Raw genomic sequence first — 19,946 nt, 5'->3', positions numbered from 1 at the left:
GGTCTTTATAAGAGGCAAAGATTAGATTTTCGACCTCTGTCCCTACACCTGCAGCTACACTTAAACTGTCCAAGTCCGACTTGGCCTGCACCTGTAACTCGGAGTGTGCAAGCTGCCTACCATAGGTCATTGCGACTGTTGTCTACCTGCAGGTTCAGCTGTCCATTAATTTCCCAAGGACATAAAATACTTCCCTCTTTTTTTCCTATTGTTTCTCTTCATGCAAACCTTAAACACACACACACACACACACACACACACACACACACAAACGTATCAGGAATTAATATACAGAAACCTGAAGATTTGTAAACTAAAACAAAGTGATATTTCTCCAAAGTTGAGTTTTTTTAATACCTAGAGATAAAATAGTAGAGACAAATTCTGCATACTTTTTTTACGAAGCTCGTATATCACTGATTACTGCCAATCATGTAACCTACAGATGATTTTTTGTTTCAGAGATCACTTCTCATGTAACAGTTCTTATAACTGAATTATGGCTTTTCCGTTAGCCAAAAAGAGAAAAGAAGCGAAAGAAAGAATGTATATTGTATGCTTTGCTTAGTTTTGTTTCAGAAAGAAGCCAGTGGGTATTTGTTCTGCATGGCTGTAATGAGTTCTAAGAAAAGCCCTTGGAAAAGCTTCTGCGGTTTAATGGAAAGACGTAGAAAAGCACTTGGACACCGTGAAACACTGTACAAGGTCTAGTGAAGCTATCAGGTCTAATAACTAGTCACTGATTCTGTAGTTGAACTTCACGCCGGCCTTGTTCGCACCGGTGCCAAGGCATTTTCGGTTTCTGATGTAGTACAGTAACTAGAGTAGCTGCTGACAACCTGAGCTGTCACGTGTGCAGCAGGACCTGGATCCCGCAGCCCCCTGGCTAGCAGCGCCCCTCCCCCACAGGTGCAGCCTCCTGCATTCTTTCTAAACTGGAGGCCGTCCGCTCATGAAGGGATCCACAGTGCAACTCTCCCTCGAGTAAACTATAAGCAGGCCGTTTCTTTAGTTTTTCTCTAATTTCTGCAACTAGCTGGGAGTCAGCTCTGCCTCTGGCTGACGTGAGGTTGGAGACTATGGCTGGGAGCTACTCTTTTTTGGAGAAATGACCAAATGCAATACATATAGGCCAAAGTCCAAATTCGCTTTTTGTAGGAGTTCCCACCACAACTATTAAGATGTCAATAAAAATTTTAAAAAAGCTAGAGAAGGATGAACTCTCTGTAAGTGGTCACATCTCTATAATCCAGCCACTATGTCAGGGAATGACATAGTTGTGGTGATCCAGTGTCAACATTCTCAGCAAGCAATGCAACAGGATTCGGTAATGATGCGGTCCTTTTGCAGCATGTAGGTGGGTGCAGGCATGTACCTGGCTTTATAACTCGGCCCAGAGAGCAGGCTGTGAAGGAACCAAGAGGAGGTGTGTATCTGTGGGCTTTTCTTCGGCGAAGTTGAGTGGTTAGAAGCCAACAGTTAGGAATTTGGTTTGGACATCCGGGTCCCATTGATGGTTCTGAGGAAGGGGGTGGTAGGACCAGAGTTCTTAATGAGGTTTTGGTAGATTCTTTAAAAGTGGATTGGGCCCAGCTGGCCTGGCTCGGTGGTTGAGCATCGACCTATGAACCAGGAGGTCAGGGTTCTATTCCCGGTCAGGACACATGCTTGGGTTGCAGGCTTGATCCCCAGTGTGGGGTATGCAGAAGGCGCCTGATCAATGATTCTCTCTCATCCTTGATGTTTCTATCTCTCTCTCCCTCTCCCTTCCTCTTGAAAAAAGAAAAAGAAAAAAAAAGTGGATTAAAGCAGGAAGGAGGGGCAGGGGATACCACAAAGAGCAGAATACCATTAAGAGGAGAAGATGTATGTTCTGGGGCCAGGGTTTTGGTGGAGAACTGGAAGAGGTGCGTGTATATAAAACAGAACAGAAACCTTGGTGAAATGTGAGTGACGTGGTTTATAAATTACTGACTGGCAGCAGGAAATGTAGATTTAAGAAGTACATATGCTATGGAGATTTCTCCAATGGAGAACATAACATATTTTGTCATTCTAAATTCATTTATTAAAGTTAAAACCTGCCATCATCTTAGCTGTGGTCAGATGCTAGGTAAGATTTTTGGAACATGTTGACCCTTCTGGGCTAAATGGCCATCATTCGGCCTCTCTGACAGCCTTACGGGAGGGCATAAAAACAGACCTTTCTTAGCTTTCGATAAATGAAACCGTTACTCTCACTAGAGAATCTAGTATGGTGAAGAAGCTGAAGGCTGCCAGTTGTTACTTGGGTGAAAGGCCTGTGCAGTGGGGCAGGGCTGCCTTGGTGGGGACATAGTGTCTCCAGTCCTCTGGTGTGACTAGGGAGCTCTTGGCTGGATTCCCTCTCCCTGACCCTACAAAGATGCTTAACATTCCCACATCTCTCAGCGCTCTGGATCTGCAGAGCGGTTTCAGATTGCGTTCCAGGGGGCCCGGAATTCCCCGAAGGCATGTGAGGGGTGGCCAGTTTGGGTGTCAGGGAAGCCAAACAACTGGACTCTGGGCCCCCTGCCCTTGCTTTAACCAGAACAGATCTTCTCTATTGTTTAAATCTTGAGCCTTTTCCTAAGAGTCACTTGAAAAGAGCTGAAATACATATACAATCCATTCCCTGGGAAAGCAGGAAAAGAGAGAGCTCTACACATGAACAGAATTAGTAGATCTCAGCGTTTACCCCTTCTGGCCATTTCCCAGGGGCTGGCTGTCCTTTTTATTGAAGAACTTTCTTAAGAGAATAATTGACATACCCTGTAAATAACCCATTTAAGGTGTATCATTTAGTGAGTTTTTAGTATATTTACAGATCGAGCAAATATCACCACAGCCAACTTTACAACATTTTCACTATCTCAAAAGGAAACACTCTATGCATTAGTGCGCACTCCCCACTTCCCCCTAAACTCCCCAGCTCTGGGCAACCACCAGTCTACTTCCTGTTTCCTGGATTTGACTATTCTGGACATTTCATATGAATGGAATAATTTGATATGTAGTCTTTTATGACTAGCTTCTTTCATCTAGCATGATGTTTTCAAGGTTTATTGATGTTGTAACATGTGTCAATACTTGATTTCTTTTCCTTGCTGGGTAATATTCCATTGTGCGACTGTACCGCATTTTACTTATCCATTCATTAGTTGATGGACATTGAGCAGTTTCTTCTTTCTGCTATTATAAATTATGCTGCTGTGAACATTTGTGTACAGGTTCTTGTGCGAGCATATGATTTCATTTCCCTTGGGTATATACCAGGAGTCGGTCATGTGGTGCTCTGTGTGTCACACTTTGAGGAACTGCCAGCCTCCTTTTCTCTTCAGTGGATTATGTGTGTGGAGGTGTGGCTGGCCTCCTGGCCTTCTTCTCTGCCCCTCAGTTTAGCCTTCAGTCCTGTATCCTATCCTTGATCTCGTATCCTAAAATACAAGAAACCTCAGTGGCTCTCTGTTACTTGAGGAAGGAAGTGAAATAGCTTCACATGGCACTGGGAGTTCTTCTCGGTCTAGGCTGAGGCTTGTTTATAATTTCTTCTTACAGTAATTTCCCAGTTTTTCTGTACCTTTCTGTGTTAGGTGTTTTCATTACACAAAGCCAGTGGTTCTTAAACTTTGAGTCACGTTCGCCTTTGAACATCTACCATTAACAGGCCCCGAAGTCCACCACACATTCCTTGGACACACCTGTGAGTTCCCATCTTTGCTCCCATCACACCTCCTCCCCCATTCCTTTGTCCTCCTTGGCAGTCACCTAATGTGAAAGTGTCTTGCCTTTTAAAATGTCTTTTAGTGGACCTAGAAGAAAAACTGTTTTGTTCCATTTCACCAGTGGTGCTGAGAGGTTTTTGTGTGGTCTTCGAGGTGGGCCCTGGGGGAGTAGAACAGAGACAGCTCACCTCCCAGGAGCTAGTTGTCAGTGCCATGAAGGCAGGGATTTTTGTTGGATTTGCTCTGGGTTTTATGTTCTGGGTGCCTAGAATGAGTGTGGAACATGGCCACTGTTCAGTAAAAAGTCACTGAATGAATGAGTACAGAAGGGAGCTGGGTCCGGATCCTCAGGCCTTCTGGAATTGATGTACCTCTACAGTCTGGCCCATGAGTAATCCAGGGGCTGGTGTGTAGGTTCAAGATATTGGTTATTGGGGAGTGAGCAGGAGGTAGAGAGAGAGAGAGAGAGAAACCTAAAATGGATTAGGGGATGTATTAGTTCCCTATTGCTGCTATAACAAATTACTATAAATTTAGCAGATTAAAACAACAAGACTCTATCTCCTAGAATCCTGAAGGTCAGATATCTGAAGTCAATTTCAGATTGACTGGCATCGAGTGTTGGCAGGGTTGACTCCTTCTGGTGGCCCTAGGCCATAGGTCACCTGCATTCCTTGTCTTATGACCCTCCCTTCCACCTTGAAAGCTAGCTGCATGCCATCTGCTTTCCTCTCTGCTTCCTGTTCCCATCCTTACGTCTTCTCTCTGATTGTGATCCTCCTGCCTCCTGCTAAGAAGGACGCTGTGATTCCATTGGGCCCACCTGGATAATCCAGGGTGACTTTCCCAACTCACGATCCTTAACCACAACTGCATAGTCACTTTTATCCTGTAAGACAACAAAGTCACAAAGCTGTGGACCTCTTTGGGGGCCAGTATTTCGTCTCCTACAGGGGGGTTCTAAAAATAAACACGATGCCCTTTGTGTTTTGGCCAAGTGTGTCTGTGCCTTGCCTGGCCTAAAGCCTCTTCATTGTGACATGACTTTTCCTTCCCCATGATTAGGAGGCCAAGGCCAAGAACAGTGTTTACATATGAAGAAATGTTCCACCACTTCTTGGCAGAAAATCGTTAGTTTGCGCTGGTTCGTTACTTTCCCATCTGTAACTCACTGATGAGGTACCAACACATGGGACCTAAAAAGGTCCGAGCTTGATCTTCCTCTAACTTTGTCACTGAGCAGTAACTATTAAACATTGTTTAAAAGTTGAAGAGAAAGTGTATGCCTGTGATTTTAAGAGGATTTGGTGTATGGCAGATTTAATGGATGGAAGTAGAGGAGCTGGACTTGCTGTCCTTGAACAGAGTGGACTGGAAAAGCAAGAAAGCCTCCTGGCATTCCTTAAAAGACATGCGAGTGGTGTGAATTCATGTAGGAGAGAAAGGCATTTTTATTGCACTTTAAATGATAATTAATGTTAATGAGCCTGTACCATGTGTCAGACTGTGTGCTAAGCACTTAAGATGTTTTAATTCATTCAGTCATCGTGAGAGCCATATGAGGTCATACCATTATTACTATTCCCATTTTACAAATGAGGAACGAGGGCATGGAGACATTAAGCAAGTTGCCTAAGGTTACACGGCTAATAAAAGAGGGGGCTGGGATTTGAACTCCGGCCATCTGGCTCCTGAGTTTGTACCCATAGCCAATATCCTGCATACATTTTCCAGAGGTGTGATGTAATGGTACACAGTTAGCCTTGCTACAGGAGGTGCAATGTGAAATGGACTTTATCTGGAAGTGTATTCACTTATAGTTATTAATCTAATCAGGAGATAAGAGATCACATATCACTGAAGTCGAAGGAAAACATGAAGTTGGGAAAGACAGCGTGGGAAGCCTGCTCTTTGGTATTGTGGAGGTGATGGAGCCTTAGTAGTCACCCCTTCTCTCTTTTTCTCCCTTCATGCTCCCCTACCCATTGTCTTGTAGGATTTTTTCTCTTCTTGCTGTTGGTTTCCCTCTCACTATGTTGTTTATCGAATTTATTGGGCTAATTACCGAAGGTTGGCCAAGTCTTCTCCACTCAGTTGCTTGTTTTATCTGTTAAACATTTTCAATTATAGAGTACTTTCAATATTATTTTGTACTGGTTTCAGGTGTATAGCATAGTGGTTGGATAATCATGTAGTTTACAGTGTTCCCCTCAATATTTCTAGTACCCACCTGGCACTATACATAGTTATTTCAATATTATTGACTGTAGTCCTTATGCTGTACTTTACATCCCCATGACTGTTTTGTAAGTACCAATTTGTACTTCTTAATGCTTAACCTCTTGCATCCAGTCCCCTGAACCCCCTCCCTTCTGGCACCATCCAGTCTGTTCTGTCTATGAGTCTGTTTCTGTTTTGTTTGTTTGTTTATTTTGCTGTTTAAATTCCACATTTAAGTGAAATCATATGGTATTTGTCTTTCTCTGTCTGATTCATTTCATTGAACATAATACCCTCTAGGTCCATCCATGCTGTCACAAATGGTAAGATTTCATTCTTTATTATGGTCAATAAATGAAGCAACAGAAATTTATCATGCAGTGAAAACCAGGGTAAGAACTTGTTTACCCCATTGATCCTCGTCTTCTGTACTTGGGTAAGCAGTATTAATAATCATCTGAAGAGACAGTATTTTTAAAATCCCTGATGAAAGTTGAAGCAGAGGGTTGTGTGAAAAGGGCAGACCAGAGCCAGATGCTGAGTAAACTGAAGCAGGTTTGAAAAACGTCAGAGAGAACATGAAATTCTAGTTCTCTTGTGCAAACATCATTTTTTTAAAAAGAATATTATGGAAACTGACTTCTGGAGTTTTCAAAATTCAGAATTCGCCCCCTCCTACCCCTTATAAAATTGGTGGGAGCCATAGAAAGCATTCTTTTCTTTTAGGAAGATAACTTTCTTTTGGGCATATTTAATAAAGAAAAACTGAGATGCAAAGATTTGGGGCTTACTTTAAATCTTATCCTTCTTTGTGGATTGAATTCTGACGTGAAATATCACGGGAATACCTAAAAAGGATCTGGAAATAATGCCTGAAGAGAAACGTGTCTTCCCTGTGCTGATTTTATTCCAGAACGACCCACCCACAATAGGAAGCGGGGCTTCAGCATGAGAAGACTTTTTTGTTTTACTTGACTTGGTTCCAGTCGTCTATAAATTTATTCTCCATGCTGTTTCCAAGCAGCAACCAAGAATCCACATTTTCCTGGTTTGTTTATAATTTATAATTTAGACTTCAACTGCATCCACAAAAGGCTCAAGGCAGCTTGCAGCAGATGACATGCACACAATGAGGCTGTTGATGTGGGAAACAGAAAACAAGGCGGGGATGAAGGGAGACAACCTGCCCAGCCACTTCTGGTGAAGTTACTATGAATGAGGGTTACACACAGCAATGCCCTTTCATGGGGCCAAAGTCACAGGGTCACCGAATTGGTTATGCAATTATCATCTAATAGTTCTCCAGAAGTCATAAACCTTGGTTAGGTTTTGAGTTTTCAAAGAAGTTTTGCCGGGCAATGCATTAGCAAAACTACTCTTGAGATTCCATGCCTGGTATTTAGGATTTCATAGAAAGCACATAAACACTCAGCTTCCATATTTGCCATAGCAGAGCCATTCAGTGCCACCTCACCCCAGCCTAGCCCCGTGGTGAGGACCCTGATGATTTAATGTAGTTATTAAATCAGGCCTAGTAGATACTTGCTTCATACCATCGCTCACTGTTCCTTTCCTTGGAAGAGGGGTAAGGAGGAGTGATAGGTGTCTAGTATTAAATCACTCAACACAGTTATTGAGGGCTTATTCTTTGCTAGGTCCTGGAGAGCCAGTGGTGAACCAGGCATAGTTGGTTTCATTCTTCATGGTCATATATAAAAGTAGGGGTGGAGAGGATGTTGTTTGCTGTAAATTAATAGTTGTGCTCAAATAAAAAATAATTAAAAACTGTAAAACTGTCCATAATAACCCGAGCATCCCAGACATACGCAGACTTCCATCTGTCCTAAGGACATTTTGATAAGAGTGCTTCCTGCCATTCATTGACGTTGTCCTCATCTCTGGGAGAAATTCAAATATGGATGAATGTATGTGAGCAGCACTGAAACAAAAGAACCAAGTATGGACAAGGTTACCATGGGAACAAGCCCCTTTCACTCCAGTTTATTCTGTGTGGCAGACTCAGATGGTAATTTAAATTCTCATTTGAAGGAAAAATTCAGTCTTATGGTATTAAAATCTCAAGGACTTGAAAAACATTGTTTTCCTATCTCTGTAGGGTCCTGTTTATACTTCTGGCTTGTGCATTATCACTGAGAAGGAAGGACGAAGGGCACCAGAACCTTAACTGCTACAGCGGCATCTTGGGGCACTTAGCTCTGTAGTCTTTCTGCCGCTTCCTTCCCTGGACCACTGCTCCGCCTTCCTCCTTTGGGATTTGCTGGGAGCTTTGAATGGAAGGTGTCTGTGGGGAGGGAGCCGGAATTAAACCTAAGAAAGCTCTGTGTTCTGTGGTAGTAAGGGTAAGAAGACCCTTAGTTTATCTCTTTCACCTCAGTCGCTTCTTTCATGTGTCCAGGCTGATCTTAACGGCCTGATAAGAATCTTTGAACAAAAAACCATCCTAGAGATTTGAAAGATCAAACAGTAGCTGTCAGAATGGGGAAGGAGGGCTACCAGGACATTTTTGTTCAGAATAAGATGTTTTTCTGTCACATTCCCGAACACCTTTAATTTCAACCCTTTCCCCCTTGTTATCAATCCGGAGATACAATTTCAGAAGAAAAAGTAAAACGAGAATGCGAGAAGACGTACAGTCTGTTAAGAGGGAAAGCTGGTGAGATCTTTTCCTGGTCGGGATGTAGGGTATACTCATTCAGAAAGAACAGTTCTATATTTTTGTCAGATTAACATTTCCTAGCAGTGGTAGTCTGGGGGAAAATTCGTAGATGAGCTTCATCTTCCTCATCGTCAATGCTGATGGATGGATAGCAGCTGCGTGGAGGGCAAATTCTGCAGCTGGGCAGAGTGCCACCCTCGGTTGGTGATGCCTGCCACAGGTTAGAGGTGGCACTCTAGCCATGCGCTTGCTCTCCCTGATCCAGTGCACTCAAAGAAATTCAAAGAAATTGATGCTGATCTTGAGTGTCAACCTGGCCACCAAGAAACCCCCCCAGGCAAACAAGCCCCAGGCCTCACGCTCAGCCGAACATAAATTCATTTGGGTCGAGGACAGAACGTTCTGTTGCTGTTCTGTTGGGAAAGTGTTTCCAGCAGCACATAGTTCGCTGCCACTTATCTGGACGATTTCTTTGTTTAGTGGAGATATTTTATTATATAACAGCAACTTAGACATCTGAAACCTGCTCGGTATGTTTCACGGCTCCAGCATAGGTGAAGCTGACCCTCTCTGGTGGAGACTGCAGCCTCGGAGACTGACAGCTCGTTAAGGGAGGAAGAAGTCCAGGACCGACATGAGCGTGCTTTAGGCAGATGGATATTGATGAGGGAAAAGTACCTGGAAAGGATGCCGTTCTGAGAGGGTGCAGGGCAGTGCTGATTATAACCAGAGCCCTGCTTTCTGTGCCTCCCTAACTACAGAGCTGAGTGCTGAGGGGATGTCGGGGTTGGGGGTGGGGTAGGGGTGTGGGAGGGGGGGCGGGGGGACGGGCCCTTAGCCATCCTGGAATCCTCCCGAAGTCTGGTCGGGGAAGGGCTGGTCTGCCCAGGTTTTTCAGTAAGTGCAGCTGGCATGGAAGAAATTTGGGCTGGATTGGGTCTCCTTCTAGTGACCTTACTTGACAGGATTGTAAAAGTGTGTGCTGGGACTTTGTATCTTCACTGGGAACCCAGTTTGTGGTCACTAAATATCCGCTGACTTGATTAGAGCAGAGCAAGATAGAGACTGACCAATTTGTGGGTGTTACATTTTTTTGTAAAATAGCAGTAGAACAAAATTCCTTGGACAGGTTTCATCTTTATACTTTTCTGTTTAAAACACAAAATCGAGTCATTCCGTCAAATAGTTGACCGTCTCCCATGCTCCAGGTACTGTGCGGCCAGGACCTGGGTATAGAGTGTTGTACAAAACAGGCATGGCATCCCTGCCCTCTAAACCTTGCTAAGAGAGACAAATGCAAACAGATTCATAGTATAATTAATTATAATCACAGTAAAGATACAAAAGTCTTAGTGGAGGGGTTTATAAAGACATAAAATAAGGCCACAGGAGTCAGAGAGGGAGCTTCTTGGAGGAGACGAAATATAATCCAAGATTTGAAGGATGAATGGGACAAAAAGGAGGGCAGCAGGGATCAGGGAGGGTCCGAATGAATGGCTCCCAGAGTTCCCCAGGGTACCTGTGATCCCGTCATTGCTCACACTGTTGATCAGGACCAGAACACATCACTGGCCATGACCATCCTGATTGTTTTCCCAGGGGCTCACCTGTTGACTCCTCTGCTGTCCGCTGGTCTTACTGTAGCATAAATCCACAGTGCACGTCTTTACTGTTGACATCCATAATTTACTTGCTGAGATGATGCAACAGCTGGTCTTCTTGGAAACGAATAGTATTTCTTTTTCCATTCAGCAGTTAATCTTGCTGGTTGTCCAGTTTGAGGGCTGGCCAGTTGTAACAGGCAGGCAATAGCAGCAGGCACCTGTGAGCAGAGGCCAGAGGTGTTCACAGGCTCTGGACTCGGGCTCTGGCTCTGGGTTCAAACTGAGGCTCAGTTGTTACACGTTTTGACGTTAAGGCCCCATAGCCTTGGTTTTCTTATCTGTAAAATGGGTATAAAGGCCATCTCACGAAGTAGGCTTGAGGAGTAAATTAAATGAGATAATGTATGGGAAGCATGTATCACTGTGCTTGGCACATGAATTGTGGTTATAACTATTGATTTGCTCCTTGACATTCACTTAAACCTGCCATCCTGTGCTAGGCACATGGAAGGAGATTTCGTTGGTTGACTAATTGAAACAGATTTGTTGTTTGTATTAAATAAGTCTTTATCTCCTCTGTAGATTGGTGGGTTTACCATACAGGCATCAAGAGCTATCAAGAACGTACATATCTGGCGTGTCAATTACATTACCAGTTGAATTTTAAGAAGGCTGTTAGTAATGGTATGGGGGCATTTATACCTCACATTTGTAAGTCTTTTCTGCCTATTCCATCAGAGAAAATGATGTTAACGAAGCAGCATGCCCTGAGTGTACCAGAAGCAGCTGCCTCACTGTTTGTTGACTTTGTTTTTCCCCTCAAAATGCAGTGCCACATTTAAGACCATCCCTTGATAAAGCAACCACAAAAAAACTGAAGAAAATACAGTCCCTGCAGTTCTAGGAACTATTAGAGGGGAGATTATGAGCAAGCTCTTCAAACATGGACTTGTAGTTATCATCTTGAAGCCCCGCCTGCTGGGAGGCCTCCCTGGCGTTCTTGGTGCTCTGACCATTGTCTGCACAGCCAAGGAGCTCACCTGAGCTGGCTGCAGTCATTGGAAGCGCTCATTTGAAGTTGAGTGTGATTGTGCTGGGGATGGTGAGTTAGCAGTCAAACTGGGCTAACGTGGGTGCCTGGTTAGGAGGCAGTGTTTTCAGGAAGCCTTTTCTGGTTATCGGAGGTTTCTTGAAATCTAGACTTCAGCAATGAGATTAGGATTTTGGTAGGAAAAAAAAAAGGAAGAGAGGTCGTCTACATGATTGGTTGTAAACATGGTCATCTTGGTAATGCTACAAAGGGGAAATAAGGAATGTATTGTCCCAGAAAAAAAAAAGTATAGCGCTGAAACATATTTCCATTAAAAAGTTGTCCTTCAAATAAGCCAAATAACTTCACAAAATGCTTTAACTTTTGCGTCAGATTTTATATGAACCAGCAGCATTCTTGGTTATGGGAATAATACCTCATTCTTCAGTAATAGTTTCTTGGTCTTTTTGAAGCTCCACTCAGTAAAATATGCAAATTTGCCAAAACAACCAACAGATAATTTAACACAGAAAGCTTTAAATTGTATATCAGTTGTGCAAATGTCAAAATAAAGGACAAGGGGCTTAGTTTATATTTAATCAAAGTAAGTAGCATAAACAAATATATCATCAGTGCTTTGTTTTTAATCTTGTACTTTGGCAAACCTTTTCACTGTGATAAGTGAATTTTCCTTTCATTGGGAAAAGCCAAGTTACTGTTGTTTTTGGTTATATAGCTGCATTCTTTCAGATTGTAACAGTTAGCTAAAGACAAGAAACTACAGGATATTTGCCTCTAAGATATTTATTTCTTAGATTTACATGATAATGACCTTGTGCGTGGTTTCTTGTTTTTTCTTTCCATTTTCTCTGAACATTTTCTTCAAAGCTGCTTGGAATTAAAATAAAGTACAAAAATTTTGCATTTATATGAAAACCATCTAAAAGTGAACTAGACTTGACTACATACTATCTAGATTTGCTGGGGCTCAGAATTCTCCCACATGTGTGTTTTCAGCTGTCCATTTGACATCTCCAAGACAAAATTAAACTGTGCTTTCTTCTTGCTTCTCCCCTCTTCTAATTCCCTGTTAATGACTCACCTTGATGCCCAGGTAGAAACCTTAACTAGAAACCCCAGCATCTTCCCTGACTTTCCCATCTAATGAGTTTCTCCATTCTATTAACTTGCCCTCCAAATTGTTACCCTAATCTGTGTCCTCTCTTTAATTTCCCACTGCCAGGCTTTATCGTCACCTGCCCAAATTTGCCACCTCACTGGCCTGCTTGTGGCCTGTCCCTCCCCACTTGGAATCCATTCCTTCCACTGTCCCACATTTCCCTGTCTGGTTGGGTAATTTACTGACCTCAACACCTCTAGCAGATTCTCACTGTCCACAGAGTAAGCCCAAACTCCTCAGCCTATAGTCAAACCTTTGCCATCAAGCTCTGACCTGCTTTTCAGCCCTCATTCTCTGCCTCTGCTCCTCCTGTGGTCCACACCTCAGTCTCACTCACCGACCCACGTTTTCTTGCATGAGATTCATGTCTGGGCCCATGTAGTTTCTCCAGCCCACAGTGCTGTGCCCCCAGCGCTCAGTAATGACATCCTTATCACTGAAGACCCGCCTCATGTTGACTGTCAGTCACTCTGTGTCTCTGTTACAGACCTTGAATTGTAATTAACTGCTCCATGCCTCCCGTGGGCCACTCAGGAGGGAAGGCTTATTTCTTACTCAACTTACATTTAATGAAATAATTTCCCCTTGACAATAACTCAGCAGCTCCTCTATTACTTCTTGGTATTATACTATCTTTTCTTTATATACCCTGACATTGGCACAGAGACAGTGAAGTTGAAATTTCATCTCTAGGTATTATACCTAACACAAAGATTTGAAAACAGGGACTCAAGTGGATACTTGTATGCTAATGGTCATAGCAGCATTATTCACAATGGCCAAAAAGTGGAAACTACCTAAGTGTCTGTCAACAAATGAATGGATAAACAATAATGGTATATGCATCTAAAGGAGTATTATTGAGCCATAAAGAGGAATAAAGTTCTGATACATGCCTTAATATGGTCAAACTTAGAAAACATTACACTAGCCCAGCCAGCATCTCTCAGTGGTTAAGCGTTGACCTATGAACCAGGAGGTCACAGTTCAATTCCCGGTCAGGGCACATGCCCAGGTTGTGGGCTCGATCCCCAGTGTAGTGCATGCAGGGGGCAGCCGATCAATGATTCTCTTTCATCATTGACATTTCTCTCTCTCCCTCTCCCTTCCTCTTAGAAATCTCTCTCTCTCTCTCTCTCTCTCTCTATATATATATATATATATATATATAAATCTCTCTCTCTCTCTCTCTCTCTCTCTCTCTATATATATATATATATAAAAGAAAACATTACACTAAATAAAATAAGCCAGACAAAAAGCACAAGTATTATATGATTCCACTTATATGAACTATCTAGAATAGTCACATTCATGGAGACAGAAGGTAGGTTAGCGGTTACCAGAGGCTGGGGAGAGAGGGAAATGGGGAGTTATTGCTTAATGGGTGTAGCCTTTCTATTTAGGGTGATGAAAATACTTTAGAAATAGATCGTAGTGGTGATTGCACAACATTGTGAATGTAATTAATACCATTGAATTGTACTCTGAAAAAAAATGGTTAAAAGGGCCAATTTCATATTATGTATATTTTACAACAATTCATGTAATTCAAAAACTACCACCAACACCCTTATGCACATCCTATATAATAAAACCCTAATATGCAAATCGATCAAATGGTGGAACGACCGGTCGCTATAACACACACTGACCACTGGGGTCAAGCGCTCAATGCAGGAGCTGCCCCCTGGTGGTCAGTGCACTCCCACAGGGGGAGCACTGCTCAGCCAGAAGCCGGGCTCACGGCTGGCGAGCGCAGCAGCGGTGGCGGGAGCCTCTCCTGCCTCCACAGCAGTCGGACATCCCCCAAGGGCTCCCGGACTGCAAGAGGGTGCAGGCTGGGCTGAGGGAACCCCCACCCTGAGTGCACGAATTTTGTGCACCAGGCCTCTAGTATGTTATAAGCAAAAATGTTATCTTTTTATATCACCTATGTCTATCATTCTCATCTTCCGAATATATCCTAAGTTCCTTGAAGTCAGGGACAGGTCTATATAGAAAATATCATTTAAGAAACATAGCTTTGTTTTGGAGTGGTTGTTTTTGAAATTGCTGAAACTTTCCGGATGGGGGTTATTTTCTTTGAATATTAAAAGACTCAGTCCTGACAAAGTAATATGAAGCTGTTGACTGGATTTTGGAGTCTTCCAGTGTGTTGTCTGGACTAGTGGCTAAGGATCGTGCAGATTAACCCCGATACCACTGAAAGGAAAGGCAAATAGTCCAGCAAAGTTTTCCCTTTTGCTGTTTTAAACCAGGGGCTTGGATGAGTAGGCCAATTACAATCTGTGGCTGGGATTTAGATTGATTATTTTCTCTAAGTCCTTTTTAAAGGAAATACAAATGTAGGGGCTTCCTCAAAGTATATAATGATTTGACTGTTCTAGGAAGTTAAAATGCATTTGTCTCTTAAGCTCTTACAGAAACTTTAAAAAATAATAGATAATGATGACAAGCTGATAATACAGTTCATACTAAAATGAGTTTTATGTACATGTAAATATATAAAAACAAAGCTTATTAATGTCTTATTTGTTTTATTTCTGAGTGCCAGGATTTTGTGTGAAAATAACAGAGACAGAAATGTGAGAAAATGTTAGACCACATTTACGATGATCTTGTATAAATTTCTGTTGTCTCATTCGCGATCAGTCTTGAATTTTGTGTGATGGAGTCCAGCCAGCTGACTGGTCAGGAGCAGTGAGTGATGTGCTAAATGCTAAAGAATTTCCTGAAAACGAAATTTCCCTAGTATCACTGTTCCAGAAGTCAGCATTAGAAATTATTGTCGATGTCACCTTCATCACATTTTTTTGGGGAAATGATTGGGTCCTTGTGGGATGGTTATTTCTAATAGATTTTCCTACCATTTTAAATTTGGGCAGTAAGTGGGCTCCAGGGCAGTTCTCTAATTTTAGTATTCACTCGAGTCATCTGGAGATCTTGCTGAAGTGCAGGTCCAGATTGGTGGAGGTGCGTGATGAGGTTGTGCATTCCTGATGTGTTCTTAGATGACACCAATGCTGCTGGTCCATGGACCACATTTTGAGCAGCAACACTGGGTAGAAACCTATGTCAAATACCTGATTTTGATGTTCTGTTAACATTGGATGCAATCTTTGGTTGCCAGATAAAACACAAGATGCCCATGCAATACTTGACACATAGTTTACTGAAAAATTATTCATTATTTATCAGAAATTTAATATTAACTGGACTGGACACAATATATGCACATAAAAATACACATCCACTCTTAAGTCTGGCAACCTGAAATTGCAATCTAATTTATGAAGACACTGAATATCACTCATATTATTAGATTTAAAATAATATGATTACTTTTATTTTGAGAGAAAGGACACATAGAATTAAGTTTATTTCACGCTTGGTTTTAAAGTACTTAATTTAGATGTTGTACTCATATGCTTTTTAGTATAATGAAATATGCAAGCATCAACCTCTTCTCCCTCCTCCAATATATAGGGAATTCTTGAAAAATGGTGAAATCTGTATATTCTAAAATCTGTATATACCTGAAAACGTAGAAATGAACTGGATTATCAGTGTTGTAAAACTGACTACTTGAAGTGATAAGGTATTAATATGACAGCTTTAAATGTAGAGAATTTTTATAGTTTTTGGCTTGTGTCTCTTTGAATTGATACTGGTACTGTTGATATTTGCAAACCTTGTATAAAAGCATCACATGAGATAATCTGTTATTAAAGCATATGGAAGAAAGCGTAAATGCTTTTCTTTGTGTTTTTTTTTTTTTCAGATTCTTTACAGAGTTGGAAGCAAGACATCAGAATAATATCTTCATAGATGACATAAGTGACATTGTGGAAAAGCACACGGCATCCACGTTTGACCCATATGTGAAATACTGTACAAACGAAGTCTACCAACAGCGAACACTGCAGAAATTGTTGTAAGCTATGTTAAATAGTACAGTTCTAATTATCCAGCCTTGTTTTAATTAAGTCACATTGATTGAAATTAATTAAGCTCTGAAATCAATTTTGTGTGATGGAGTCCGGCCAGCTAACTGGTAAGGAGCAGTGACTGACATGCTTGATGCTAAAGAACTTATTGAAAACGAAATTTCCCTTGTAACTGTTCCAGAAGTCAGCACTAGAAATTATTGTTGATTTCATCTTCATCGCATTTTTTGGGGAAAATGATTAGGTCCTCATGGGATAGTTATTTCTAATAGATGGGCTATATCCCAGGGACAAATGTTTAAGAGGATTGCTTTCAGGGTGAGTGTCCTAGTAGAAAAATCTAGTCTCTGGAAAATTTTCTCTCTAAAGCAATTATGAAATAATAGTTTGTTGTTTTCCTTGTGTGTGTGTGTGTGTGTGTGTGTGTGTGTTTTTACTTTTTAAAATTGAATTTATTGGGGTGACATTGGTTCACAAAATTATATATGTTTCAAGTATACAACTCAACAAAACATCATCTGTACACTGCATCATGTGCCCTTCACCCAAAGCAAAGTTTCTTTCTGTCTCCATTCTCCCCTCCTTTGCCCACCTCCTCATGTCCCCCCCCCCCCCCCCCCCCCCCCCCCCCCCCCGCTTTCCCTCTGGCTGTCATCACTCTGTTGTCTGTGTCCATGGGCTATGCATATATGTTCTTTGCCTTCTTTCATCCAGCCCTCCAAACCCCCTCCTTTCTGACATCTGTCAGTCTGTTCCTTGTATCCATGCCTCTGTTTCATCAGTTTATTTTGTTCATTAGAGTCCACATATAAGTAAGATCATACGGTGTTTGTCTTTCTCTGACTGGCTTATTTCACTTAGCATAATACCATCCAGTTCCCTCCACGCTGTTGCAAAAGATAAAGTAATTTATACAAATAAAATAGAAGAGATTGGCCATGGGTTGATAATCGTTTAAACTCAAATGGGACCTCCTTATACCAGTACTATTGGGCCTGTTTTTACATATGTTTCAAAATTGCCATTGAAAAGTTAAAATATACCCAATAGGTTACTATGTACTATAGTTTGTTTACCAAAATAATACTGGTGTCACAATCCAGAAGCTGGGTTGGTAGATTGTTCCATATCTCATTGTTTTCCTTGTTTTTTGTTTTTAATTGTTGTGATGATTATTCCAACCCCTGCCCCCACTTCTCTAAGACTTTAACTGGCCATTAAGTATTTTGCCTGAGGCCAAGAGAGAGTTTTTGAGGAGGGTGAATAGTGCCAGGATCGAGTTTTCTCTAAGACTCTAATCTTCTTCCATTCAAATGACAGCTCTATTAAGTTGTTTGTAGGAATTGCTGATTTCCCCTTTGGGTAATCTGAGAAGCAAAGGTCTGAAAGAAGCCATGGGGAGGGAGGGAGTTCTTAAAGACTGTAATTATGAAATAAAAAACAATTAAGCTTTAAACTTCTCTCCACACCTTTTCTCTTTGTCCTACTTAGGTTGCTGTAAGTTTTGGTGTGATGTATATTCCATCTCTATCCATGAGAGAGTCAGCAGTTGTTCAGTATCGTCTATATTATTCTATTTTCGGGGGCTTGTTTATCACAAGTAGCTGCATTTGTGCATTGCTGTAAACGCAGCTTGGGGGTTACTGGCTGTTACCATTCCCCTACTGGGAGTTATGGCATTTTCGACCTTGGCTTGGAACTGTGGCCGACTTCTCTGCAGTGCTTGAGACCTACCAAGGGTTGGTGATGAGTCATCACCTCCAGGCTGCTTGCAGAAACAGCCCCTGGTTGGTGAGAAGGGCTGGTCTGCCCCTTCCCTCTCCGTGTCCTCATGTAGCTCTTGTACAGGGTGGGAAATCCAGCCGCCAGCTCCAGAGGAGGCTTGCAGTACAAAGCGGGGTTTGTCGGCACTACTGACATGTGGGGCCGGATACCTCTTTGTTGTGGGGACTGTCCTGCCTGCTGCCCATGTAGCATGTTCCACAGGATCCCCAGCCTCTGTCCCTCACCCCAGTTGTGACAACCCGAATGCCTACAGACATCGCTGAATGCTTCTTGGGGACAAAATCAACCCCCTCATTTTTCCTACCCCCCCCCCCCCCCACCCCTGCTACAAAGGTTGCTCTGTAACTGTTAGAAAATGCAAATTACATACCTGTTCGAAAACAAAGCCTTAAATTAGAGCTGAATTTCATTTTGTTTTCAATTTTTTGCAGGATTAAAAAAAAATGTAAATAGGAACTACTGTGCATTATGTAACTCTTTAAAAATCGAGGTTTTCTTGAAATTAGCTTAATGAAACCATCCACTGAGCTTTCACCTGGACACGAGTGGCTGGGTTCTCAGGAGCTGGGTACAGTTGGTTTGAATTTACATTTAGGACAGTGACATTCAACTTCACCTGCACTTAGGAAACTCCTGGGAATCTGAAAACAAGCGAAAAACAAAGCCCAGGGTTCACCCCAGACTACTTAATCAGACTCTTTGGAGGCAGGGGTCGGGGGGATTGCGGGGGTTGGGGGGCGCTGGGACCTAAAGATGCAACCAGTGATTTAAAGATGCAACTGGTTTGGAGTTTGATTTTTTTTCCTTGAACTTTCTAAAAATCTTTCCAAGCAAGTAGGAAGGAAAACTTAAAACTCCTTGTGAGAAAATGAAATTAAAACATTTCTGTGACATTTCTTTTAATTTGCTATTCTGGGTATTTCCTAATTTATTTTTAGCAGACTTGAACCAAATAATCGAATTTTGGGGCCTTGTTAATCACAAGGCCCGGGGATATCCTCGCCTAAAGTTACTTTTCCATTGATTTTTAGAGAGAGTGGAAGAGAGGAGAGAGACAGAGAGAGAGAAACATTGATGTGAGAGAGACACATCAGTCGGTTGCCTCCCACACGAGCCAAGCCCCGACCAGGGCCCCAGGGATGGAGCCTGCAACTGAGGTACATGCCCTTGACTGGAATCGAACCTGGGACCCTTCAGTCTGCAGGCTGACACTCTCTCCACTGAGCCAAACCGGCCAGGGCAAAATATACACTGAGTGGCCAGGTTATTATGACCACCCCATCAGTACAATGAAGTGAATTAGTTATGCAAATAATAATAAAACCTGGAGAGTATTTGCTTAGGAAGTTTTCAATATTCAGTATTTTTGGAAGTGTCAATGAAGTACTGATGGGGTGGTCGTAATAATCTGGCCAGTCAGTGTATATATATATGTGTAAAAAGGTCACAATTGCCACTGTGCTGCTTCTTGCCCCTCTCCCCCTCCCCTTGCCCTCCAAGGTGGGGTTACATTGCAGGACCACCCTTTCCCAGCCCCCTCCTTGCAGTCACAATGGAGCTCCTCACAGCTCCTCTGGGGTGAAGTGAGGTGAGAGTGAGAGATGCAGGGGTGAAGGCACCCACTGAATGTCAGAAGACCTTGGCTTGACCTGTCTTTACCAAAGACTGGGTCTATTATTTGGCAAGTCGGGGACCGTTCTAATTGGAATCCCCTCTTGACCTTCCTTAAAAGTTACATGGGCGGTTCCACATAAGAT

The 19,946-nt window shown here is 42.3% G+C and overlaps 1 protein-coding gene across 1 annotated transcript in view; it reads left to right on the top strand.

Moving 5' to 3' along the window:
• The window catches only part of ARHGEF26 (Rho guanine nucleotide exchange factor 26), a 110,823-nt gene that overhangs the window by 53,128 nt on the left and 37,749 nt on the right, over positions 1–19,946 (top strand). The window contains exon 6 of the mRNA XM_070406948.1: positions 16,239–16,391. Coding sequence (XP_070263049.1) covers positions 16,239–16,391 — 153 coding nt within the window. The remainder of the gene's footprint in view (positions 1–16,238; positions 16,392–19,946) is intronic.

This window comes from Myotis yumanensis, unplaced genomic scaffold (assembly GCF_028538775.1).
Source record: "Myotis yumanensis isolate MYYU_CA2020_CCGP unplaced genomic scaffold, mMyoYum1.0.hap1 SCAF_2, whole genome shotgun sequence".
NCBI lineage: Eukaryota > Metazoa > Chordata > Mammalia > Chiroptera > Vespertilionidae > Myotis > Myotis yumanensis.
Note: the sequence above shows the minus strand (reverse complement) of the source record. Positions and strands in the feature narration are given on the sequence as shown.